Source organism: Embiotoca jacksoni, unplaced genomic scaffold, assembly GCF_022577435.1.
Source record: "Embiotoca jacksoni isolate LCO1_2020_lvr unplaced genomic scaffold, fEmbJac1.0.p SCAF_12, whole genome shotgun sequence".
Taxonomy (NCBI): Eukaryota; Metazoa; Chordata; class Actinopteri; family Embiotocidae; genus Embiotoca; species Embiotoca jacksoni.
The window spans coordinates 10,194,201-10,222,013 of NW_027185252.1; the positions used below are offsets into that span (position 1 = coordinate 10,194,201).

The 27,813-nt window shown below is 41.7% G+C and overlaps 2 protein-coding genes across 2 annotated transcripts; one reads left to right on the top strand and one right to left on the bottom strand.

The window, feature by feature from the left end:
• Positions 1–1,554: 1,554 nt before the first annotated feature.
• Positions 1,555–8,276, top strand: slc25a28 (solute carrier family 25 member 28). Its single transcript, XM_069144701.1, has 4 exons — positions 1,555–2,130; positions 4,747–4,975; positions 5,870–5,926; positions 6,333–8,276. Exons 1-4 carry the CDS (start codon positions 1,786–1,788, stop codon positions 6,899–6,901), a joined length of 1,200 nt encoding a protein of 399 aa, XP_069000802.1. The 5' UTR covers positions 1,555–1,785; the 3' UTR covers positions 6,902–8,276.
• Positions 8,277–24,490: 16,214 nt separating this feature from the next.
• On the bottom strand, positions 24,491–27,578 carry nkx3.3 (NK3 homeobox 3). Its single transcript, XM_069144049.1, has 2 exons — positions 27,065–27,578; positions 24,491–26,562 (listed from the first exon to the last, which is right to left on the bottom strand). The coding sequence occupies exons 1-2, from the start codon at positions 27,342–27,344 to the stop codon at positions 26,033–26,035; spliced, it is 810 nt and encodes a 269-aa protein (XP_069000150.1). The 5' UTR covers positions 27,345–27,578; the 3' UTR covers positions 24,491–26,032.
• Positions 27,579–27,813: the final 235 nt, after the last annotated feature.

Sequence of the window (27,813 nt, forward strand, 5' to 3'; positions counted from 1 at the left end):
TATTTCTGTTATAGGTCTCCGTCATGGAGAAGCTGAGGAAAGATTTCTGCTGAGAAAACCGGGGAAAATGATCAGACAGGCAGAAGCGTGGCTTCTCATTCAATGTCCTCACGACCTATTTATTTATTCAATGATATCAACAAATTTCAAATGTAAACAATAACAATTTAAAGTGCAAAATCATTCTCTAATGTACCCTGTTCACCGTATTTACACTGTTTCTTATTCCCATGTTTAGAACATGTCAAAACATTCAAAGTACTCATACTGGTAAAAATGTGGGAATTGTCTGTAGACTATATTAAATCAAAAGTCACATTTCCATGTGTAGTACTTGGGCAGCTGTCATGGAAAATGAATGAGTAAAAGAAAAACTGCAACAAGATATCGAGATAGGACTCGGTATTAATCAAAAACTCTTTGTAAAGTTTAAACTTTTGGTCAAACTATTTAAAAATGTGTAGGGATCTAGGATCTGATAAGCATATGTAAAAAAAAAAAAAAATAAAAAAATTCTTATACTCTAATCAAAGCATAACTGGTCAGTTACATATAATATGAAAATAATTGCTAGTTGTAGTTCACTACTTATCCAAACCAGCCTGCAGTATTTTATTGTGTCACTATATTCTTAAGTGCAAATAAGATTTGTTTTTGTGGCTTATTTGTATCTTAACATGAATGTTTTTTTCATTTGATTTGACATAAGTTACTCATAAATTATGTTTTGTTATCAAAATTCAGTTCAATTGTTGCTCAATATCTGAAACAGTTGGCTATTTTCTCTACTAAATGATAGCTACTAGCTATATGTTTGTAAATATTGCACATTATAAATTTTGTAGTGACAAAATAAATAAATAAATAAGCTGAATAAATAAGCTTAAGTTAAAGTACTGTGGTGTGAAATAACCAAGCCCTAAAAAAAAAAAAAACTGATTTTGTAGTGTGTCTGTGTGTATGAGAGTGTGTACATGGTTTTGTTACCTCTTTGGGACCTTTTCTGTCCCAAACCAGTAGTCCTCATAGGGTCCAAAGACAGGTCCTAAAGAGGCTAACTGTAATTTCTGAGGTCCTGGTTAAGGTCAAGGTTAGGCTGTCCACAATGAATGGAAGTCAATGCAATGTCCTAACAAGGCAAGCTGCACAATCGTGTGTGCATGTGTCTGACTCAAAAGGCTTACAACCTGTTGGCAAAGAACATGAGCAAATGCTACATATCAGACTGTTCACTTTGGATTTCTTAAACACTAGAAATGACACGAGAAAAACAGCAATAATAGCCTGAGTGAAACCTAAGGAGTAAACAAATGTAACTGAACTCGTGATTTGAACCTTATTCTCCTCGTTTGCTTCTCAGCTCCATAAATATATATTTTAGACTGACCTACAATGACTTTGGGGTCTTTTGATCGCTTTCACAGATGTAACAAGACCTCATGTTAACTGCCACATGACTGGGTTTTGAAGCCTTTACCCACACGAAATCACGATTGGCACGTCTGTCGCCCAATAGGGTGAGTAGGACTTTGGCTCTTGCAACCCATCAGAGCGCACTTCCTCATCGCGGCCTGCGGTGGTGCTCGGTGTGTATTTTTTCCGTCACGGCCTCCCTGGCTGGGCTCCCCGGCTGGGTATCAGGGTAGAGGTGGGGAGGGAATGGTGTAGCAGGGAAGAAGCCGTGAAACCACCCCGAGGGAATGTAAAACTCCAGTGCGGAAATCATCCCCCCCAGGAAGCCGCGTACGTGAGCCAAAAGACTTTTAACACGTTACCTTGTTTCTCATGGAAGCAGATGGATATGTGAGGAGGCGTCGGATGACAGCGGAGACTGCAGGCAACGATCCCGGGGTTGCTGGAGCCTCTGCCGGGGCAGAAGTTCGATGGCTGGGGGTACGGTTCTGGGGAGTTTCGGAAAGTATCGTGGGCAGCCTGGCGCCCCGGATCGGAGGAGAAACGGAACTACAGACTGCTGATTTTATCCGCAGTGCACAGGATGCACAAACGGAGGACTCTGAACCAGACTACGAGGGTTTACCGCAGGGAGCTTCCACTAGCACCCACATGTTGGCTGGAGCCGTGGCCGGGATCATGGAGCACTGCCTCATGTTCCCCATCGACTGCGTTAAGGTAACACAGCTCACCGGCTAAACCCCACAACTTTGACTTGAATGCAGAGTACTTTCACCGCCTTGGCCTCCGTTGTGTACTATGTGCGGGGTTTTTTTTTTTTTCGTGTTTTTTTTTTTTTTTTTTTTCTTGGAACCAGCAAGCATGTTAGCATTGCGTATTAGCTAAGCTCGCTAACCCAAACACGCTGCAGAGCTGCCGGCTGTGAGCACCAAGGTCAGGCGGCTCAGCGAGCCTCTCACGTCCCTACTGGCTTATCTGGTTCAGTGCTAATAACGTTATAGCTGCGTTGGTCAACATTGAAGAGTCAACCGGGAGCCGTGTAAGCTACCCTTTTTATTTATTTTTTTATTTTTTTTATTTTTTTTGTATAACCGCTAACTAATACATCATTAAATCAACGTGCTGTAAGCGGATATAATATTACATAACTGTGTTGCGTGTAAGTAGATTGGAAATAAGTTGCCTAATTCAAGTAGGTGTGCGCTGATAAGAGGAACCACAACGGACCGGAGCTCTGCTTTCTGTTTAACCCACAGTTAGGTTAGGTTAGGTAGTTACTTACTTTATTAATCCCCGAGGGGAAATGTTTTAATTATTTAATTATTAAATTATTAAAGTCTGGAGCTCTCTACTCTGTGATTAACGCACACATCTGGATAAACCAGAGTTATACTCTCTCCCCTTTAACCACTGTAACAACAGAACTGGGAAATTTGAGCTCTGCTTTGTTTAACTACTAAAAAAAAAAAAAAAAAAAAAAAACAGTTCTGGGAGACAAGAGCTCTTCTCTGGTGTTGTGGTTTCATTTCGTTGCCCGCCGCTTCACTGCTACCAGTTTTGTTCTGAGTTCACTTTCAACAAAATATGTAAAGGAGGCACGAACTGTCCCCCCCGGGAGGTCAGTTGTGTTACAGGCAGAGGACCAGAGAAATGGGGGCCAGAGTCAATGAGCTTCGTGTAGTCAGCTGTCCATGTCAGACTGAAAAGCTGTTCACATGCTCTCACTTCATCCATGTCTCTTCCACCTGTAGCCCACCCTCTGTTGCAGCCCTGCTGCCAGGACCTGGACCAGCCTGATGTCCAAAGAGCCTTCTGTTGTTTAACCGTGTCTGCTGCGTAAGCAAGGCAGCGCGACATCTTTCCAACTAAGCCACACAACATGTGGGACATTGTGATGCAGCAAAATGAGGCCTACTGCACATACGCGCGGAGTACTCGCCCACTGGATCGTTTGCTGCCTGAGCATAAACCAGCAGACGGCTTCGTGATAAAGACGTGTACCTATTTAAAAAAAATAAATAAAATAAAATTTAAGATACAGCTAAAATATTCTTTTTATGTGCATACAGAAGCAGCCTTTCTATTTTAAAGGTCACCCTTCATAACAAATAAAGGCTTTTCCTCCTGTGCAATAAGCCTCTCGCTTACAGTTAGAGATTGTTGTGTAATTATAGTTTACAATAGGTTGGCATTCATTCATAAATCCCAGTAATTTGCTGTGGATCTAAAGAAGCGTGCTCCGTCCGCAGGTCTGTCAGGCACCGAGCAGCACTTATGAACCGAATTTGCAGTCATTGAAAGTAACCCCCCAAAAAAACGTGTTTTCTCGGGGGGAAAAAGTGGTGGATTTTGTGTTTACATTGAGCACAAAGGTCATTGCTTTTTTTTCTTTTTTTTTTAGTCACGCAAACACATGCAGTAGATAAACGTGGCAGACCGAGCGCTGGTGTGGCGTTCATGCGTGTGTACGTGTTGGACAACTGTGAATGATGGGGAGCAGAGTTCTGACATTACAGCCTCTCCTCACTCATACAGAGAGAGAGAGAGACTGTGTGTGTGTGTGTGTGTGTGTGTGTGTGTGTGTGTGTGTGTGCGCGCGCGCCATGTGTCATACTGCAGTTAGCCAGCTCGCTTTAAGAACTGCATTCCACAGCCGTAGTGAGTGACATGAGGCCATGCTTGCACTTTTCTAGTGCAGCGCACGCACACACAGTGGGGTCTAAGTTTGTGCATTCAGCTGGAAGTTTGGTATTTAGGGGATTATGTCGCTGTGAGTTCCTCAAACACACTCACCCAGTCCTTCCCCAGACAGCCCCCTCTAAAAATCAAATAACGGGTGCGTTTCACTTGTCAGCTAGATATTGTTTACACAATCTTATCATTTAACTGTGTGTGTGTGTGTGTGTGTGTGTGTGCGTGCGTTAGGAGGGAGAGAGAGAGAGAGAACAGTGTGCTTCAGGGTCAGTGGGAAAAGAGGCTTAGAGGAAGTCAGCTTATGTCCCTTTGTGACCTTGTAGCTTGTAACTCCACACTTCCTTCTATTCAATTATGCATGTACACCAACACACTCCGCACACAATATCAAACCCCGAATTTCCCTCATGTGACCCCTCATTCACACTGCAGTCTATTCATGGCTCTTTTCATCGCTATTTTTTTTTTTTTTTTGCAGCGATAGGCAGATATATGGAACAACTTTAATTATGCATCACATTCTATTTTTATATCAAATTCAGGTCAAATTCATTGAATGGGAAACTTGTATCCGTTTTAAATGGGTACTGAGTAAGGTTGAGTTTTTTTTACATTTCACCAGTGTTTTGTCTTTTCCAGACACGAATGCAGAGTCTCCAGCCCGACCCCGCAGCCCGCTACAGGAATGTGATGGATGCTCTTCGCCGAATCATAGCCACAGAGGGAGTGTGGCGACCAATGAGAGGCCTGAATGTGACAGCAGTCGGAGCGGGACCTGCCCACGCCCTCTATTTTGCCAGCTATGAGAAACTCAAAAAGACTTTAAGTGATGTCATTCATCCAGGGGCTAACAGCCATTTGGCTAATGGTACCACAAAACATGCATACTATTTACCATACATGTACAGATCATACATAGCTATTTGAACTTAAGAGATCACCTTAAGATCGGTTGATATGTAGGTCTGGTCAGACTCCACACCTAAAGCCAAACACCCACTGTGTGATCTCTGTGAGGCTGCTGACTCATCCTAATCAGTGCATTGCCTGACCAGTCCAAAGAAAAAAAACAAAAAAACCTGGCAGGCCTTCAGATCAGAGAGAACCTTTTCATAACTAGTTATACAGTGTAAAGACATGCCAGCAACAGCTGTCAACCTCTCACTGGCTTTTAGTTTGCCCTGATCAGGTCAAGTCACCTCGGCTTAAAAAAAATAGAAAGAGATTCAAGCAAAGATTCAGTTTGGATTGGAAGTCTTGCTCTGAATGTCAACCTTTTCCTTATTCCTTGTTCTCCCAACTCTCTCTCTTCCTTCTTTTCCAGTTTAGTGGGAGGCTGGGTAAGTCCTCTTTCTCCCATGTCATCTGCTCTTTCCGCTGATGGTCATTTGTTTTTGTTTTTGTTTTTTTTATAAGGTTATGGGTTTTCGTTTAAATCTCTTTTTGGATGAATCATAAACGGCAGTGTCCACTAGGTGTCTCTCTTTGCTCAGGTTTAGCGTCTTGAAAAGCTGTCAGGAATGAGCTTTGATTTCCAACTGTGCAGTTTACTGAATGGACACCAAAATCTGCTCTGATAACAGTTATGAGCATGACATCTGCAGCTTTTAAGAATAAGGCAGTGAAAGCTTTGACATGATCGAACGGTTTCTCTCGCAAATGGAAAAAAAAAAAAATCCTCTTTTAAAGCAGTTTCTTCTGGTTTTGTTATCCTTTCTGATTATGTCAATGTGTGGTAATTTTCGAGGTGTGTTTGTTGCAGGAACAGCAGGGTGTGTGGCCACACTGCTTCACGATGCAATCATGAACCCAGCTGAAGGTAAGGGGCAACATTTTACAGCACTGTGCCACAGATTTAAGATGGGAATAGAGACATTCATTCGCTCAGAGATTCAGTGACGAAGCGTACAGGTGCCACGCCTGGGCCAGCTCTCTTCACATGTCGGCTTCACCATTGCACACACTTTCACAGCTGTCTCTGGTCCACCTGCCCAAACATGTCAGCAGAAGGACACTGGTCTGAGTCCTCGTGTGCAGCTGTTGGAAGGGGTGCAGCTGTCCGAGCGAACACTATTAAAATGACATGCTAGATGTGCTTATTGAAACTTCATGTATTTAGAAAGACTAATTGAATTGAATTTTTCTATGTTTTTCACCTCCGTTCTTCCAACCCCGGACACATTTGACCCCCTCCTCCGTCGATACATCTCCTCCCGTGTCTCCAGTGGTGAAGCAGCGCATGCAGATGTATAATTCTCCCTACCGCGGCGTGTTGGACTGTATACGCGCCGTGTGGCAGAAAGAGGGCCCTGCAGCCTTCTACCGCAGCTACACCACCCAGCTCACCATGAACGTGCCCTTCCAGGCGCTCCACTTCATGACTTACGAGTACCTGCAGGAGCTGCTCAATCCCCAAAGACAATACAATCCCTCATCCCACATGCTGTCCGGAGCTTTGGCCGGAGCCATCGCAGCCGCGGCCACCACACCCCTGGATGTGTGCAAGACCCTGCTCAACACCCAGGAGTCTCTAGCCCTCAGCTCCCTGTCTTCTGGCCAAGGTCCCGGCCAAGGCCAAGGAGCCCACAGACACATCTCAGGCCTGGCCCATGCCTTCCGGACAGTTTACAGGCTGGGCGGCCTGCAGGGCTTCTTCAAGGGAGTCCAAGCGAGGATCATCTACCAGATGCCCTCCACAGCGATCAGCTGGTCGGTCTACGAGTTCTTCAAGTACGGACTCACCAAGCACCAGCACGACAAGAGGAGAGCGCAACAGATGGAGGCCGAGATGTAGATATCTCCTCTCATATTGCTGTGCCCTCCCTGTGAGGAAAAATTAATACACACCTAGAATCTGACTAAAATCCACCTCAGTTGTCCTATCCCTTTCAGACATTGCAGATAAGAAAGACATCTTCAAAGGCAGTTTGAGTAGTTAAGTTTCTGCTTCACTACAAGACTAGGTATGGTTTGAGTTCAGTTGTTTCTCTCTTTTAGGAGAAACATTTACACAGTATTGTACTAGTTCATCTCAATATATTTTTTTTTTCTCTGAAGCCATTCTAGTGACCACTATTTTTGTCTTAGCTGAGGTAAATGTCAAGTTTTCAGCTGGACAGGTAGTCAGCAGGGGGCAGTAGTGTTACTTTGGTAACTCATGAAGCTTTGCTGTTGCAGGACCAGATTTTTTATTTCCCACATCCAAACTTTGAGTTTGATGATAGCCCAGTCCTGATCCAGACCCCTCTCTGGGTACATGAGTAAATCATTTTTATTTCTTGTAACAGAGACGGCATTCGGCCCTTAATCCAAAATATGTTGTGTAATTTTATCCAGTTGAAAAACATTTCAGCCGTTTGGCATCCCAAGAAAATTGTTGTTAATCCAACACGCGTGTTGATTTCCTGACGTGTACCAATATCCAGACTGAAGAAATTTAATCAAAACAGCCAACATGGCAGTTCAAGTAGTTGAGAACAAAAGTTAAGACCTTTTTGTTTTATATTGATTCATTGAACTGCGTAATTTGAAAAGTCCAATAATAGTTGATGATTTCACAGATTAACAAAGATGACCATAGTTTGAACAGATTTAGGGGGGGTCCCTTTTTGTTCTGCTACCAGCAGTTGCAATATATGAAGATTATTAATCAATTATTTTTTTCCCTTTTCAAATGTCATTGTTTAAGAAAGTGATGAATTGGACAGAAAAATATAATTTTTTTTTTAGCTGCTCTGAAGTGTGTGCTTAATTTATTTTTCATAATTTTTTTTGATTCCTTAAATTGTACTTTATTTCCAGCAAACATATGACCTTCGTTTTTTTCTGATTCTGAAATTAGAGTTGACCTGTTTGGCAGAGCAGATAAAATGGCCATTTTTGGCATCAACTGTAGCTATAAGTCTGGTTTCAGCTTGTGAACTACTGAGTTTCAGTCTTTGTGCTCGACATCAAATGTTGCGTATGATTTATTGAGCCTAAAAGCAGAATTTAACTCAGAATTTCAAAGGGTTCAATATCCCGCAAGATATGTATCTGTACCCCCATTAAGTACACTTAAATGGAAGCTGTCATTCTTACTGATTGATGTCTGATTGTTTCTGACACTGAATTGCACTCGCTGAATAAAAGCTTAGCAGCAAGGCTCTACTCGCTGCTCATAAAACATGGGAGACCTACTTTCATGTCTTTAAATGTTTCTGAATGTTTTGCTCACTAAATGAAGATAACGTGAACATTCTTGTTTATTTACTGGTCAAAGTCAATTTAAATGCCATTTTAACCTTCCTTTGTATGGAAGATTTAAAGTTTTTGTTTTCCCGTAGAATAGAAACCAAAGAATTTGGTGGATGCCCTAAGCCACATCTATACTGCCAGAGACACATGGTGAGTTGGTGTGTGTTTTCAGGTATTTATTTTTCGTTTGAGGCAGGTACAGTTGTTTAGTCTTGAGCACAGGTGCAGATTTCAACTTTGACCCTTAAGTCTGAAAACGCAATTTGAACTTGTGGGCACAAGCTGCATACAAACAGCTGGAAGAGGGACGCTTTAGAATTCAGCAAATGATGCACGATCAAGAAAACGTTGATAGCCATTTAAAGGATAACTGGTAGGTGTAGACCTGAAAGGCTGATGTATGTGTAAAACTGAAATTAGTGCCCCAAAAGAACATGAAACCAACCTGACAGAATGTGGGAACAATTACACGAGTACAAATATAGAGCAAAGTTATTAATGTGACTGAAATTAGAATTAACTAGTCAGTTCAAAACAGAAATAAAATTGACTTTGCTTGTCATCGTTCTTCCACTTTAAAATGTGGTGCAAACTGTCTCGTGGGTCTGCACAGTGAAACATTTGGACAAGTGATCCTGTTTTTGGAAAGTCTCTTTAGACGAAGAGAAGATCCCCTCAGTGGAAAAAGCCACCGTATGCCTATAGGCAGGTATACAACGATTATCCATGCAGAATTACATACAAGACGGAGACAACAAAATGTTTTCATTTAAAGTGTTAGCAAAAAAATGAAGACATTAAACGTGTGACTGCTGGTCATGTTGCCTCTTAATATGTTTAATTTAGTTTTTAAGTATCTTGAGAATGCAACAAAGTATCAGTGGAATAAAGTTGTGTACTCCCAGCTTTGCAGGAAACATCTAAGATGTAGTTTGCTGGCAAAAAAAAACAAGCAGGTCTAAGTGTTGTGTTTGTATGTGTACAAAACGACAATAACTCCTAATGTCTTTAATAAATCAACTGACTATGACAGGAGTGAGTAACTGCACCAGGCAGAAGTTATAAATTGATAAGTTTTTCTGAATCCTGAAAAGGTTTGAGGTCTCCCTCTGGAATCATGATAGACAAGACTGGATGTGAAATTTTTTTGACATCACACCTTTACTCTTTTTTTTTTTTTTTTTTTTTTTTTTTTTTTTTTTTTTTGGGGGGGGGGGGGGGTATGAATAAAGTTTTACACATATACACCGAAATTCTTTACTTAAAATATAGCATGTGGATTCCTGAGTTGTTTCAGAGAGGCACGTTTAACACTTCTGCAGACCATAGTGAGGAGTGACAGCTCCCCCACACCAGTCTCTGCATATACACACACTCACACCCATGCTTGTCAGGCAGACACCTGTTCAAACAGGAAGTGTTAATTAACTGTTTCTGTCACTCGCTCTCTCCCACTATGTTTGCATGCATGTGTACAATATGTGTGGTCTGTCATAGCATATGCTGTTTGAATGGTGCATTTGTAACTCGCCTCTCTCTCATCTTTAGACAGACAGAGCTCGTCTACTGTGTCTCCGGTGATGAATCTCATGAGAGATTGACTGACAGACTTTACATGAGTAGGAAAGTCTTGAGTTGAAATGGCCCCATTATTGTGATAAAATATGAAGGGACATCTAGCAGCAGACTCTGGATGTCACGTCTGTATCCCCTTTTAAATTCTCTGTCTGTCTCATGTCTGTCTCCATCTGTCTGCCGGGTCTGTACGTCTCTGTCTGTCTATGTGGGAGATTGAGACTGACCCTGTCTGCTCCAAATCTCAGCAGTCTGAGAGGAGTAAACTATTTAGTCTGGTCATTTACCCCTCTCCTTCTTACTCTGTTTGTGTAAGAGAGAAAGTGTGCGTGCATGTGTGCACTTAAGTGAAGATAAAGAGGGGAAGACAGAGTATGAGAGCATGCATATATATACAGTAATAATCCATAACAAGTCTGAGTAAAATGCAGACGCCAGCAGTGTCAGGACAGATAGACACAGTCAGTAGTTTGTTTTATTGGCTTTCTCTTCTTCTTGTCCCAAGACATTCAAAAATCCCTCTTTCTCTTGTTTTTTGATGCTGGCCTGTAGCGCCATCTGTCCCTCCCCCTTCTGTCCTCCTCCTCATTGATAAAATGTTCTACCCATTATATAGGATGACCATCACCACAGGTTTTATGTTGTAAGTGGTGGTTACAGTTAAATGTGATAGACTGCCTTTGTTCCCAGAAATAATCACACAAACAGGTTTCAAACAATAGTGTCTCAACATCCTCTTCACTGGTGAGCTTGATGTGCAGGTTGATGTTATTGCTATTATAATGAAGCCAGATGTCAAATCAGTGAACAATCCGTTCTATTGTACAGAAAGTAAGTGGTGTCAGTACACAAATATGTGGCAGTCCCTACTCTCCCCGCTAACAAGAGGTGCTTCCTCTTGGCAGTAGATCCAGATGTTGGAGATACAGTTTCTGCTTGGTAAGTTTTACGGTTGGTATCATAAGTTCTGTGAGTTCCTGACATGTTTTAACACGTCATTGCAGAAAAAACACAGATTAAATTAATAACGTTAATAATGGCTGCACTCCGGTTAAGTGTGCCACTCTGCACTCTGGTTAATTGGAACGGAAACATTATGTGTATTGTTTGTTTTGATACTGTTTTTATTCACAAGCTTGGGTAGTCCACAGACAAATAGGCCTAATTAAACACAATTAGGCTACATATAGAAACGCACTCAAACCTACACTAAAATCCCCATATATCAAAACATTATGTTTCAATAGACTGTATATAAAACGACTTTTTCCCCTACAAGATTTACCGCTGCTGTCAAATTTAATAGTCGGGTTTGTGTTGCAGTTTTCAGAGTATCCAGTAGGGGGCGATAAACACGTGCAGAGAAGTCTCAACTGGGGTCAAAGGGTAAAATAAACCGAGCGTGAGAAACACTGAAGGGAAACGAGCAAAGCAGGCTCGGCGTTGGTGTGCAAGATAGCTATGGGGATGCGATAAAGTTGTTTTACCACTTTATAATGTTGAAGTTATTCACGTCTGAGGGACGATGTTTTGGTGTTTGACGTTCATACGAAGATAACGGAAGGCCAGAATTTGTTTTGAAGATTATTCTCCGGTGAGTGTAGTTGACCTGAACGAAAACAAACAATCCCAGAGACCAATAATGTATAATAAAAACCCAGCACTGTAGAAACCGCAGTGTGCAGGAGATTTAAATGCGAACTTGTCTTGCTTCAGAAACTTTTTTTTATTTATTTATTTTTTGCTTGTCACTGACAAACTTTTATGTTCATGTTGTATGAATGTTTAAATTAGAAATGCCAGTTTTGAAGGACTATGAGATAACTGAAAGCTGTCTGCATGGAAAAAAAGAATTGGACATTAACTGAAATTGAACTGGAACATTTTCAGGTTGGCTTTGGTTGACTGCTGAGAGAGGACCAGTAAGAGAGGACCACTGAGAGAGGACCACTGAGAGAGGACCACTGAGAGGACCACTGAGAGAGGACCACTGAGAGGACCACTGAGAGAGGACCACTGAGAGAGGACCAGTAAGAGAGGACCAGTAAGAGAGGACCACTGAGAGAGGACCACTGAGAGGACCACTGAGAGGACCACTGAGAGAGGACCACTGAGAGAGGACCACTGAGAGAGGACCACTGAGAGGACCACTGAGAGGACCACTGAGAGGACCACTGAGGGTTCCCGAGCGGAAGGCAGGATGACGGCCGCCGCTGCTGCCCGTGGAGGAGCAGAAGAGCCTCTTCTGGATTTGGACTCCGGACTCCACTGCTGGATTACAGATAAGGTTGAATATAAATGTTGGAGTGGTGGTGGGGGAGGGGGGGGGGGTTCTAACTTAACACAGAGTACATAGCTGATTGAGAAAAAAACAAAACTAAAGTCCTTCAAGTAAAAACAAACAAAAACTTTCCCAGGTATCAACAGAATATGAATAGTGGACATTTTAATTTCTTTTGTTTACTTAAGTACCTGAATATGAACTCTAAAACACTTTACACATTAAAGTAAGCTTTTTTTTTTATGTTAAAGGAATTATTCAATCAAAGTGAAACGTTGTTATATTTTGTTGGAGTAAATGTATCCTGTCTGATCAGATAGCCATTACAGAGCTCAGACTTAAACAATACTGACTTTTGTCGAACATTGTAAACAAATTAAATTACGGTTTATTAAGTCATCACCTGGAACTGTTTTCAGTTAAAAGGTGTGCCTTGTCAAAAGCCAACTGGGTTACAGAGGGGTGTTCCCAATATTTTGTCCCTCCCATTTAGGAATGCCTCTCAGTGTAACCCATTACAGTTCAACAGTACAAAAATCGAAAGCTCCAAAAGGATCATTGAAATAAATGAACTTCTCTTTAAATCACAATGAACAACTGAACGTTGCAATCCTTATGCAGGGAAGACTTATTGCCAGCCTGTTGTATTTTAATTAATGCTTTACTTTACTTTTAGAAAGATACACGGACATAATTGAGAATATAGCATGACACCCTTCCCATTGTCAGTTATAATTACCCTGACGTGTTTACCCAGTGGGTGTGTATATTATTCATGTGGATCATAGCTGCTGCCCCCTAAACAAACCTGTAACAACCTTTTCTTCTGATGATCATCAACATGCTTCAAGGGTATCTTGTTTTGAATTTGATGTAATGGTATAACAGTTCCTAGTAACTATGAATGACTGTGTAAATATGCTTAAGTCCCCACAACATAGTAATTAGAATACACACACACACACACACACACGCACACACGCACACACACACACAAGCACACACGCACACACACACACACTGTATAAATGTTTTCTGGTGGAAGAGGCCTTTACAAGAAGATGAAGGGCTGGCAGAAACACATGCATACTCTCCCTTGTGTATTAGCCTAGGCCCGTGTTTTGGAAACTCAAGCCCACGGTCAAAACCCCTTACAGCAAGCACCTGTGGAAGGGTGTTTTTTACACACACACACACACACACACACACACACACACACACACACACACGATCCTTGAGTTTAACTGATACACACCAAGGGATACAATGTAAATTAAGATTCTCCTCCCTGAAGCTGTTTCTCATTGAAACACATTTTTAGACATGTAAAGATAAAATGTACAACCTTCACCTGGACTCTGACAATAACTTTGTAGCGCCACAATTATGAATACAAAAAAAAAAAGATTATTAAAAAGAATAGCTGCAATATTAATCACTCCTGATAATACCTTTCACTGAAGTTATTTCAGGCAAGAGTGTAATAAAAACTTTTGAATCAGTATGAATGCTTTTGGGGAATAAATGAATGGCTTCACCACTCAGCATGAATTAGAGAGTGATAAAGGATTATGCTATTTTGTCCACTTTATTCCTTGCCAGCAGCTAATGGATGAAGTGTGATTACAGGCTCTTCGTCTAAGTCAGTGGGATACACACAGACACATACGGGTTGTGATCTCACGCTCCTCGGGGGTGCTGCTGGATAAAGGAGCTGTTGTTGTAATCCCTTTGGCTGCTGCAGTCTCTCCAGCTCTAGGCACATTTGAGCGGAGGAGTAAAGCAGATGGGGGTAGGAGAGTAGAGTACGCTTTTGGTGCATAAATTTAGAAAATAAAAGAACGGATAGTAAAAAAATTTAATGGTCGGATTCTGAAAAACCTGATCCTGCACAACAATCTTCAGACCAAATAACCTTTAATTTAGATGGTACCACTGAGTTTGGTTTTGTTTTATTTTAAATATTGACCACAAGTAATTTGCTAATTGAATTTTTGCTCTCTGATATTCATTGCAATTCTGGCAAAAGCTGTATTTTCTTTCACTGAAATGATACTGAAATATCATTCCAGGCCAGTTTAATCTCTTTTTTACAGATATCTGCTATTTAAATGCAGAATCTGGCAGGAACAGGATAATATTTTTTTGGTACCATAGCAATTCTGTTTTTTGTTTGTAGTTATAGTAGTATTGACCAATCATGTTTGAGAGGGGCTTTGGTTGCATTCAGATAAAGAGTCCATGGTGAGAGCAAGAGAAGTGCAATGCATTGGCCAAAATGTAATTTCAGAACCCATCGGCAATTCTCTGACAACAATCTAGCTTTATTGAAAGGAAACTTGTTACTTGTAAAATCTGCTCGCTTCACCGGTTCCTCCGAAAATCTGTCTGTTGCACCCAGAAGCTTATTCTCATCAGACATAAGTGGAATATTCAGTGCAGAAAATTTGAAATATGTGTAACAATTTTAGTAACTGATTGCCGGGTTTACACTTGTGATATATTAAGGGAGTTGCATTGTTAAAACCACCGATTGTACATGACAGTGTGATGTCACCTAGTGGTTTGCAGTGGAGAAGGTTTGAAGCGCAGAATTGCAGTTCACGGCTGCAGCCAGGACCTTTCAAATATTAGTTTGGGGCAAATTTAGGGCTGTTGCCTTTCATTCTCTGGACGCATCTAGTGAGGCTCTTTAATTAGTGGGACCATAAAAACGCTGTCCTTTTTAAACAGAAACTCCGAAAGGATTCAGGATACGAGGAGAGCAGTGGACGAGCTAAATGTCAATCAATTGCCACTGAAAGCAATCCACTATGTAAAAACTGGATTTTTATTTTTTTTTAATTTTTTATCATGACCATGGATGTATTAAGGTGCCCACTCACTTGAATGATGTTTGCTTATTTGGAGCAGGGATGTGTTCAGTAGAATTGGATACTGGATCACAAAATGGTGCCTCTGAAAGTGCTTTCAGATTGGATGAAGTTTTTCATAGTTCTGAGTTGTTACAGGAAGTATCTTCTTTTTTGTGTCTGCACTGCGGGAACTGAGAACCGTCATGGTTGTTAGAACTTAATTTCAGGGACTGTTTGGTCTCCTTCGTCTGTGTTGGTACTTTCCCAGCACATGAGGAACTATAGTGACATTAGTGTACTGTGATTGGTTCACAGCTTTACCTTGTCGTGCTATAGCCATTTCCCATGGGGGAGCTGCGCTGTTATATCGCTCTCTTCATAGCCACTAGACTCCTTTGACAAAAACAGTCATTTTACCTCGTAGTACACCCGAGTTGCTGGACTGCTGCTGCTTTAGTTAGTTTGTGTTATTGCATGACTTTGGTGGTCTTTTAACATGTTAGCTTGGGTCGAAAGTAACACCAAAGTCACCCAATAATGCAACAGTCTTCCAATTTCTTTCAGAGTAAAAAAAAAAAAGATGTTTACATGCAAAAATAAAAAAATTTATAAACACTTTATAAAACAGATCAAAACCAGGATACATGCAGTTAAACACATATTTTCTCCTCTCTTCTTTTCAGATGTTCTCAAAATCTTGTGGCTATGCCCTTTTCAACTATAGAGACAAGTGACAAATGATTCCTGGCTGTTGATTCATAGTTAACTCGGACATGAGTCCAAAGACGGCAACACCAGACTGAATTATGAAGCTCTGCAAAATGTGAATTCCAGATAAGGTCCGATCAACCAACATAACTGCCAGATTATCAACTTTGCCTTGCCAGTTGCGGCTTGTATGTCTCCCATAATTTGTGCTGTGGAGAATATGGATATGGGGGAGAAACGGATCCTGTCATCATTTAAGAGAACAAGTTGGGGAGGAAAAATTCTTCCCACCACTGTCAAGGATACAAGATGATCACTAATACACACACATAAATACATCCACACACATGGATATAGTTATTCCTCTGTGTGAGAAAGCTTCAACCGAAGAGGGGGAAAAAAAAAAAAGCAGTTTGGATTAGAAGCGTTTCCATGTGATGTGAAGTTAAAGGGTAACTTGGAGGTGTAGTGGGTGGCTTTGGCATGTATGTTAGTTTGAAACCGGATCCGTCTCTCTTCTGATGCAATAAAAGAATATCACGCAAGACTTGTGCTGAATAGAAAGCTCCTTGATAAATCCAAGTGTTTATCGTAAAATGTCATTGCTAATGAGCCAGAATAGGGAGAACAGGTTGATGCTTTCATAACAGGGAAACTGATTTTTTTTTTTTTTTTTTCAATTGAGCTGCGAAAGCGTGGTGATGAGAAGATAAATTAAGTTCCATGGGCAGGGTCTGATGAACTGCAGCATTGTTACAGACGATTGGCTTTCAAGTTCGACGGCAGCTCAAACTTTTATCTTCTGTATTCATTTTGTTTGAGAGTAAGTTGACGTATCTGTGTGATTAAAAATGTTGGAAACACCCGGTGGAGAAGTTCTCCAGAGATTTTTGCCACTTTAGCAGGTAAACGGTCTTTTTTGGTTGGTGGAGGTGGCTCATTGAATTTTTGATCCAGTAGACAAAAGATAATTTAATGTTGTGAGTAATAACGCTGCACTGGTTTTTTTTTTTCTTTTGGTGGTACTACTAAATACTTGTGATCTTTTTAACCACTCCAGCACTTGCTCCCCTCTCCCCTTCCCCACTGTCTCACATGCCCTCCGCCAGTGCACGTCCAACACGTGTGCAAGTGAAAAGACACACTCAAAAATTCAATCACAGGACCGGAGAACAAAACTAAAGTTGTCTGTCAGTGCAGTGGAAGCAGTGTGACCAGATTCCTTGCGTGTGCGTGCCAGAGCAACACAGGTGCAGTCAGGGACACTGAGGAAGAAACAGGCCTCCTGCCCTTTGAACTTGATCTTGAAAAGAAAGCTGCCTTTGCTTCCTGTCAAATAAGCTTAACTGCTATGCCTTCGAGCTCTAGTCAGTACAAACTGGTCTGGCAAAACCTTAAGCCATTCACTTATTCACCAAAAGCATTCATACTGATTCAAAAGTTTTTGTTACACTCTTGTCTGAAATAACTTCAGTGACAGGTATTATCAGCCGTGATTTATATTGCAGCTATTCTTTTTAATAATCTTGATATTTTATTGGTTTTTTTTGTTGGTTTTTTTTATTCATAATTTTGGCGCTACAAAGTTATTGTGACAGTCCAGGTGAAGGTTGTAAATTTTATCTTTACATGTCAAAGAATGTGTTTCAATGAATGGGAGACGGCTTCAGTGAGGAGTTTCCTAATTTACATTGTATCCTTTGGTGTGAATCAGTTGAAACTCAAAGCTTGTGTGCGTGTGCGTGTGCGTGTGGATACGTTGGTTCAAGGTTAGGACATATTTGTTGCTCTGAGTTTCGGTCACAACCCAGCAGCCTTGTAAAATATATTTGAGTTAATGATGTTTTAATCTTACCTGCCGTCAGGAAAGTGGACAAAAGGAAAGTGGAGCTCTAATTGCTGCTATGGTACAAACTTAAAGATAATAAGCGGCCTCACAAAACCTTGGCATGGTTTTGGATAGTCTCTGATTCAGCCTCCTTCACTGGAGGTGTAGACGAGGAGGAGGAGATGTAGTAGAAGAGGAGGAGATGTAGAGGAGGAGGAGGATTGAGAGGCCGTAAGTGGAGCCTGAGTAGTTCCTTTATCAGCACACTGATAGGAGACGTCTCTGTGTGTCAGAGCTGCTCAATGCTTTCCTTGTCTCGGCTTATCACCGCTAATTAAAACATTTGGATTCCTCCGGCCGGCTCTGGAGGAGTGTGTGTGTGTGTGTGTGTGTGTGTGTGTGTGTGTGTGTGTGTGTGTGTGTGTGTGTGTGTGTGTGTGTGTGTGTTTGTCTGAGCATGTGTGTGGGAGACATGAGAGCGGAGAGGAGTCAAAGGAAGGAAATGTTGCAGCTTAGAAGACTTCCTGTCCATCTATGGACAGAGGAGCTCAACACATACTCATCCTCAACAACTGACAGACGTGCTGTTTCTACAGAAGCTTCTATAGAGTCCAGTGTTTTATTCAGTGTATATTTCTCATAATATTGTCTTATTCTATTTCTTATGAATTACATATACAACACAAATATTTGTCCAAGCAGTTCCAAAAATATAATCTGCGCATACAAACCTACGCTGATCAGCCATAACATTAAAACCACTGACGGGTGACGCTTTAAGTATATAATACGACAGCTCGGTGGTAAATCCTCCCTTCACTAAGTTGTTCAATCTGACTGAGAGGTGTTGATTTATTTTATTGGTACTTTTAGAGACTGTCATTGGTGATGCTGGTGAACGGCACTGGGTTATAGAGAGGTGTTCCTCATATTTGCTCCTATTTAGATTATTGTTGTGGCTGATCGCTGTATAATAAAGGAATAAGGCTGAGATGTGTTTCCTACTCCCTCATGAGCTTTGTGCTTCTTGTGCTTCTACCCTGAAAACGGTCGCGCCATGAACATCCTGTATCTGCTCCTAATGGATTAAATATACATAAACACACACATTACAGACTAGACCTTCGCTACTTCCACTCTCTGTAAATTGTGGGTGGGTTTATCTCGCCAGCCTTTCTAATCTGTGCCGTGACCCCTGCTCCCACTCTGACCTCCACAGGGGTGGGATCATTGTATTTCGTTACATGCATCGTACTAGGACGACAAGGCCATAAAAACGACTGGTTGCAGCTCGCTGCTCAGGTTGAAACCTAAAAACAAGATTCGTCAAGAGCAGGGCTTTGTATCATTCAAACAAATGTTCAATACTGGTACCGACACCTCGACTTTGATACCGCTTCTTGAACAAAACTTTTTTTTTCCGATACCAATTTTAGAATATCTATTTTAAGAACGAGACGATTGCATTTGAGAACAAATCTTTAGTTTTCGTGGAGTTTAGAGGAGGAGAGTGTAACCCAGGGTGGTTCTGCAGATAAAATGTACAGATGTCCCCTATGCCATTAGCAGAAGCCAGCTGGCCGGCTGCGCACAGAGCATCCTAAAGTCACCACAGCGACGGCAACTCAAACAGGTTTGTGGCCAAGGACAGAGTGAAATAAGGTGTTCAAATGTAAGATTTACTGAGCTAAATTTAAGCCGATTAATCTGATCTATGAGGGCGGGCCAAGTAGAGGACATATGTCAACTGCTGTGCTGTCAAATAAGTGTTTCAAAATGAAAATGTGTTTGTGTGACTGTAGCCTGGGTAACGACATTTTGTACCGACTGACGAGGCATTTTTCGATAGTAGACAGCACTGAGGCTATTCAGTTGATGCCCCAAAAGCATCAAAGTTCGCTACCCGGCCCAAGTCAACAAATTGTCTAAATTGGAAACTGGTTTTCAGAACGTAATTTCACTTTGGTAACAGACAAATGTGTCGAATTTTACTGTAAATGTTTCCACTGCATCGCGATCTCATAACGGTGAATTCACCAACGTGTCGAACAATAAGAGCTGATTATATGAAGTCAGTTCAAATTGTGCATAAAGATGTCATGTCTAATGCCTTTGGAAACCGGGGCGGCTTGTGAGTGGTAATGTGGTTGCCGTTTGATGGATGTGTCTTCCCCAGGGGGAGTTCATGTCTTTTAGCTTCACTGTAAATGTTTACATTCTTACGTGCACTGATGCTATCTGCTAATAGTTTGTGGAACAAGCCAGAAGAGTCCTCTGGGTGGGATTATTTTGGATGGGAGGTGGGGGGGTGTTTTTGTGTGTGTGTGTGTGTGTGTGTGTGTGTGTGTGTGTGTGTGTGTGTGTGAGAGAGACCAGCAGATCTGTCTTAAAACAGAGGTATTAACCGTGACCCCTCTCTTTCCCGAGTCCTGCCCTGTGTCTGCTGAGGACCAGGGCATTACTAGCAGCAAAACACACACGACCGCTCCATCTTTTCCCACCAGCAAAACATTTAGCCGTTTCTGATGGCACGATTAACAACTGGCCGAGTGTCAATCATTTTGGCCCCGACTGGTGAAAGGGAAGCCTCTCCCCGTCTGTGCCGTGTGAGCTCTAAATCCGTTGGATTCACCCAGCAGTCTGAGTGCCAAGCAGCCATTATGTGAAGATGGTATTGTTTAAGTCAACAAGCCCCTTGAGAAAAGGATTCCTGTTACAATAGGCACATTGGAATTGCATCTTTAATTGCTGCTCGGGTTCCTTGTGAGAATTCCCCGTCAGTAGATGTGTATCTTTTTAAAAGCACAGCCAAGCATGGATTAGGTGAGGACCGCCAGCCCTGGGTTGCTCGCTGCAGAAGCAGCCCCACCCTTCAGGCATTCCTCTCAGCTGAGAAATGTGCAGCGACACAAAAGACAACAGGAAACTACCTGTTTCCACTGGCGTTAATAGGTGTGATTTAAATCTATCTTTTGATACCTTGTCAAGTTGTGGTAGCTGTTGCTGCTGATTGTTCAAAGAGGCAGACGAACATGTTTCTCTGCTCTACTGTCTGTTCAGATCCTTTCATTTACTCTCTCTGCTTTATGATTCTATTCATGGGGAGAAACAATGTTTACATACTTGAACATTAGATATTTATACATGGAGTTAAGCTTGATCCCTAAGTGGACTACTGGCTGGAGCACATTCCCCAACAGAAAGGCAGTTAAAGTATTTACGTGGCTGTGATTTGCTGTAATGATAATTAAGCTGCAGAGAGACAATATGGGTTTCATATGTTGTGACAGCGATTGTGTTCGAGTCCTGAGACTTCTTCTCAACAGACTGTCTGATGCAGCAAAACAAATGACTTAGTTCCACAGTTGCTGAACTTACTGGAAGGGGATGAGACTAAAACTGTGCCAGTAACATTTACAATATGATACGCAAAAATGTGAAGAGATAGTGAGGAACAAATCAAGAACAACCTAACAACCTCATTATTACAGACTTACTTTGATCCATCTGCTGAGTGGCTCAAACTTCATTTATTACAGTACAGATTAGTTCATCATTAGTTCCTCTTTTTGTGCTCTCTTTGGTTATTAAGGAACTAATTGTAAATTCCCCAATTAAACCAGTTGTTAGGTTTGTACAATGATTCTTTAAAGTCTAAATCCGTCCCCGAAAGAGGAAGTAGCCGTCAAATAATCCTGAAGTAATGCAGGACTAGTTAGTATGTCCTGAGTATGATGTGGAGCACAACAACTGTAAAATATGCAACATGCAGCATTTTACAGATGCCAAAATAACCATTGCGTGATTCATCAGCTGATACTCATGACACAAACTGATAATGACAAAAGGCCGTTACGTATCGAGGGCGTAATGAATTAACGAAATGAAAATGTGAAATACTCGCCTGTGAATATTTTGTGTCAAAACTATATCGGCAGCGATGCAAATTTGCGACAGTTGATTTAAAAAAAAAAAAAAAAAAAAAAAAAAGTTTTGAAAAGATTCATGTCAGCTCATTCTTCAGAAAAATGATGGATTCAACATCATCTAGTGAGAGATAACTTCTCCTCCTCCTCCTCCTCGCTATGTGAAGAGATAATAATATGTTAGCCAAACCTGCTGTGACACTCTTGGCTGCCTAGCACCAACCCTCCTACGTCCAAAAGTAAAACACATCAATTGCTCACCGTCCTGACAGCTAGTTGCTGACATGTAGTTACTCCTGATTATTGTTGACGTTTGCTTTGGTAATATTGTGCATATAGCTGCATGGGTTTTCCGACATACATGTATTATATTGTTTTTCCTCTTCAAGATACCACAAACATAACATACAGCTGTTATTGAATGCGGACTGGAATACCTGAATATGTGTTACTACAAAGGAAGAAGGAGGAAGGAAACGGCATATCAATTGTCTCGCACGGCTTTATTTATTCGTACACTGGAAATTTGGCCTTAAGTGGTGGTCTGGCTGAACCAAGTGACAAACACACAACCGGCGTCCAGATTTGGCAGATTACTGTTATATTCACCGTAGTAAACGTCAAGACGTTTCAGTCTGTCGCAAAGTGGTGGACTGACAGTCCAATATTGCCGTCCCTGTAGCCACTCTGCCAGCGTGGCTAAAACCGGCCCTGCTTATCGCGTCTTACAGTAGTTCAAGGTCACCATTCTTGTCTGAAATGCACTCAAGGATGCGAAGAATGCAGATACGATTTTAGACGAGTCAAAAACCGCAACTCGGTCAATCATGCAGATTTAAAAAAAAAAAAAAAGAATCTCAAAGGTTAGCCAAACATCCATCCGTTCGTCCGTCCATTTTTCTCACACGTATTCGGTATCGGGTCGCGGTTGGAGGAGGTCGAGCAAAACGTCCTTACTCGCCAGCAACATTTTCCAGCTCCACTTGGGGGATCCTGAGACGTTCGCAGGCCAGATCACATACATATATAAAATCCCTCCAGCGTGTTCTGGGTCTATACCACCGGGATCTCCTCCAACTGAAGGCCCACAGGAAGTATCCCAATCCCATGCCCGTACCCCCTCAACTGACGAGCGTCAGCTTTACGTCGGACCTCCTTCCCTTATCTCAACAGCTGAGCCCAGTGACCCCGCGGAGGAATCTCATTTGAGCCGTCGTGTCCGCGACTTCATTCTTTAGCTCATAACCACAGGTGAGGGTGGCAACGTCAATCGAAAGCTTTGCCTTCCAGCTCAGCTCCCTCGTCACCGAAGCAGTTTGGTACGATGCCCGCTTCACTGCTGACACCGCACTGATCTGCCTGTCAATCTCCCGCTTCATCCAAGACCATTCAACTCTCTCACTAGGGGGCAGGAACTCCTTCCCAACCTGAAGGGAATAATCCACCATCGCCAAACATGATGAACATGCAAATTTAATTATTTTTTTTTACCTAATCTGTCCATTGTAAACATCCTCGTTCAATTTTGGCCTTACATTCTTACTGTGGCAATGTATAAATGCATTTTTTTTTTTTTAAACGCAAACAGGGATTGCGAATGTGGTGATTTTGCATTCGGCTCGAGTGGTTTAGATTATACGGCTAAAATGTTGGTTTGTTCTCTAACCTATGTTCCCACGCTCCCAGATGTCATCAATTAACTGTTAGCATAACTGACCGTGGCATCATAGTCACCTTTTTTTACTGTCCTTCTTTGTCGTCTATGGAAATTTACAGCAGTGTGACATCACAGACTGGGTGCAGGAAAATAAAAATAAGTCTTATCTGGTCACGGTAGACAGCAGCGATTAGACCAACTATTCACCAGCACAATGCGAATAATCAGAGCTCAAAGAAAGTGGCATACCTCAGAGCCACACTGCAACACCACAACCTTTCCTCCTACAAGGTCTTTGGTGTGCTGAATAGCAAATATGTGGAAATGAAAATAATTAGACTTAATGGTGGCCTGTTGACTTTAGTCGGAAAGTTTAAAGGAGACGTGTTATCCCTCCCATCCAGAGACTTGTTCTGCTCAATGCCAACCTCTTAAGTGATGTTTTGATATGAGAGATAAATGAGGTTTGGGCTGGTGCCAGAGTACGGTGCAGGGTGATCTTCTCAGCCTGAGCAGCCTGTGTTGGGAAAGGGGGAAGTCGAAGTGCCTATTTTACATCACGGCCTCTTAAATGTTGTAATGTCAATATTTCCCAGGCTTACATACGCAGGATGCTTTTAACCATGCAAACCTTTGTAGTGAGTGTTATCATTGTCAATGTTGCACAAATTCACGTGTATGTACATATATATATATATATATATATATATATATATATATTTCCTTTTTATTTCTTGCTTCTTGGAAAACAGACTTTATCTGTTCGTAGTACATCAGTGAAGGTGGACTGTGTTTTCTGCCCTCCGCATGCCTGCAGGCTCCTCTCAAGCAACACTGTCCGAACAGCAAACGCCCTCTAGCTGGTAAATATAATCAGTTATGGTCTAAGCCAAAGGATGAGTGAGACACCTTGTTTATTAATCATGTTTTCATTTCCTTATCAAGTGTGGTCACTGTGTATATTGCTTTAAAAATGAGGGTGGAGTCTTGTTGGTAAAGCATGATGATTAATGTACTCTGTCTTGGGCCTGTCAGCCTGGATGGTGCAACATCTCTACGGTCTGTTGACCCTCTCTGACTCATGCAGCACACAGTGGAGAGCACAGCTATGCAGGATCCTTCACACACAGACAAAACACACCTTTTTAAGAACAAGAGGGAATATTCACCTTTTAAATGTCGTTTGGTCGAGACGTAAGATTCTGTGTAATAATAAAACGAGTAAACTTGATGAACTACACGGGCAATACACGTGCCTTTTCAAACACACTTCAAAAGCAAACAATAAGATGGATATTCATGTTTTACATAGTAAGCTTTATTTTGATATATACAGTACAAGAAGTCTGACCGCTTCTTAATCTGTTGCTTTAGTTATGTGCGTGGGAAAAAAAAATTCTCCCAGATACAAAGACTTATTTCCACAAATGTCCATAAAAATCATACAGTATTATGAATGTGTTCTTGGGGGTGATATGTTCAGTTTCAGGAAGAATAGAGGTGTCCCATAAATATAATACATGTCTACTAAAAGTGTCAGCGTCTCAGTGAAGCTTCTTGCACGTCAAGATAAGATACTTTTTCTCTCGCTAGGTTTGTATATATTTAAGATTCCTTTCTGCTGTGTCTGGTTGCTGACAGTGGGCTGTTTTTGGCGCTCATTGGGGAGGGAAAAAAAAATGAACGTATAGATCGTGCTCTGGACTTGAGGAAACTTGTGAAGTAAAAGTGAGCATGTAATTACAACACTTAAATTGAAGAGAATATTGAGATTAAATGCCTTTGAACTCCTTTTTTTTCTCTGTTATGAAATAGAATGACTATTTGGAGACTGAGGGTTGGGTTTGGGGGATTAAACCTTCAATTTCAGATTTTCAATCAATACTCCTCTTTGGATTTTAGATAGGAAGAACCTGCAATGCGCTCAAATTTAAGGTCCAATCCAATTTAAACCCCTATCAATTTTACAATTTGAGCCAATTAGAGGCATGAAATCGATAGTTTTGTTTTTGTCAAATACAGTTTTTCTTGTGCTGCAGAAGCAAGTTGACAAAGAAAAACAACTTTTTAAACAGCATGTAGTTTGAATTCATCAGGCCATTGTGCAGTGATCATTCGTGACTTAAAGAAAAATAACAATTAATCCCACAAGGGAATGCTATAAATTTTGGGTGACCTTTCCATGCTCTCCCAGATAAGGTATGGCAGAGAGGACCCACCTACTTTTCTGACCTCCTTCCTACCTTTTAAAAAATGTTGTGCAGCCCCAGCAAATAAAAGAGTAGATCAAATACTAAATAAAATGTATTATATGAATTTCTAAAAATCTACACAGCAGAACCGAGAAAGATATTTGAGTCAATAACAATTTTAAGCTTTAACATTTTTATTTTTAATTGTAAATCATTACAAGATAATAACCACACTCTAACCTTGCCTTATGCTTTCATCACACAATAACAGTCTAATCAATTCACAATACCATCAGAGCTTCCTGCCCACTCAAATTGCCATTGCAGACTGTGAACTATTCTTTGTGATTTTGACAACTTACCAAATGGGCCTAAATATTTCTAAATTTAGTGAGTCATGGTGACAGTATCTCACAAGTTCTGATATTGTTTTTTCTTTAAATTGAAAAAGAAATTAAACTAACTTGTAGTTCTAAGACAAACAATAATTGAAAATCACTTGTACTTAATGGGGCCATACAAAATCATACAAAAGTGTGACAAGAACGGATTCATCCATATGAAAACGTCACTTAAGGTGCACGGTCCTCTGACTGAACGGAAACGGGTACCTTGTATTTGAAGTGACACTTGTTGAAGACATCAGTTCTCCAAAGATAAGAGAGCTTCAGAACCTCCCTCCACACGACAGACTGCCCGTGCTGCAGGGCTGGTAGTGGTGGTGCAGGTATGGGTGGTATTGATAGCCGTGGTAGAGAGGCACAGTCATAGGGATGTGCACTAGATTCCCCCGATGGTAATGCATGCGATCGTCCCTCACCAGCACTTTTACTGCCACTTTCTTCGGTGAGCTCAGCACGGCCAGCTCGGCCGCCATCTGGCGCCGTTTGGTTTTATATCTCCGGTTTTGGAACCAGATTTTCACCTGGGTCTCTGTGAGTTTCAGGGCTCCTGCAAGATCGGCCCGTTCAGGTCCTGAAAGGTACCTCTGCGCGCGGAAGCGACGCTCCAGCTCGTGGACTTGCGCGTGAGAGAAGGCCGCCCTGGAGCGCTTCTTCGCGCCGGGCCTGCACTGCTGCTCCTCTGGTGAACAGCTGAACGTGTCCGCGTTGTGCCGATATCCCTCCTCCTCTGCATCCACCTGCCTATCCTGCCGTTTGTCCAGCTGCTCACACCGTGGCTGCTGTTGTGCAGCGGCTGAAAAACAGTAAGAAAGTGTGCCGACAATAAAGCTTGCAGGGTGAGAGGTCACTTCAACGAGGTGCTGATGCTGCCAATATGACGTTTCCACCTTTATGCCTTTCACACTGTTAAAGTCAGGGCACACGGTTATACTGGCCAAATTTATGTATTATATTTCAATATCTTTGTATTTATGCAAGGAAATTTTTTTTTATTTTTTTTTTTTAATTATTGGTAAGAATAAATTCATGTGATTGATTTAAATACTGTTTGAGATATCTTCATCTTATATTTTTTTTCGGTGGTAAATTAAAACTCTATTTTAAACATGAGCTGAAACTTCATTCTGGTTGCAAAGTTGGAGTTGCTTTCAAGTTTGTTTTTTGTTTTTCTCATCTTATTTCAAGATGCCAATTTGTGCAAATACAATGTCCGTACAACAGTAAAACCACCACCACATTTTCATATTTGCTGCTGCGTAAAACCCCAGAGGATTTATCATTCCAATATTGCTCACCTTCTCTGTGCTCAGTCTCCTCTTCTGCGGCCTGCACCTTGCAGGCATCACCTCTGAGGTTTCCAACAGATGCGCCAAGATCAGGAGAAAGTATCTCCGAGATGCGGCTCTCATCGGCGTCTTGATGATACAAATCACAGACTTTCGTAGCACCCTTGCCGATGCAGGTGTCGCGCTTCGGTGCGCAGAGCTCGTCTGTACCGGCAAGACCGGGGTTCCCTCCGGCATCACGTCCGGTGAGGATGTCGTCGATAGAAAAGGACGAAAAACTTAATGTCATGATTTTAAAAAAGGGCAACACGGATATTTCCTCACTCTCCCGTGCGGTATATTTGGAGGCATCAAGAGACAATTACTGATTAGTTCTTTTCACCGCTTCATTTAATTGGTGTCATTAAATTGCGGTGAACGAAGTCCGGTCTGTTGATGAGCAGCCTCACCCGGAGCTGTAAAGACGATTAAGATATTCTCAGCAGCAACTCCGGTTAAACTTTGATAGGCTGTTTTCTGTGCGTGGTCCCTCCTTCGCACCGCCCAGATTCACCCTGCTCTCCGTGCTCCGTGTGTAACTGAGAATGAGGGACACCGAGTTTGCAGGCGAGATACGGTGTCTCAGTGAGGAGATTCTAATCGCTTACATTACGAACAAATCTTTTTTTTTTTTTTTTAAAGTTATAACTCCACGTCTCAGAGCTTGTTTGGAGACAAGGGAATTAGTTCGACCTGTTGAGCATTTCAAATACCATAAT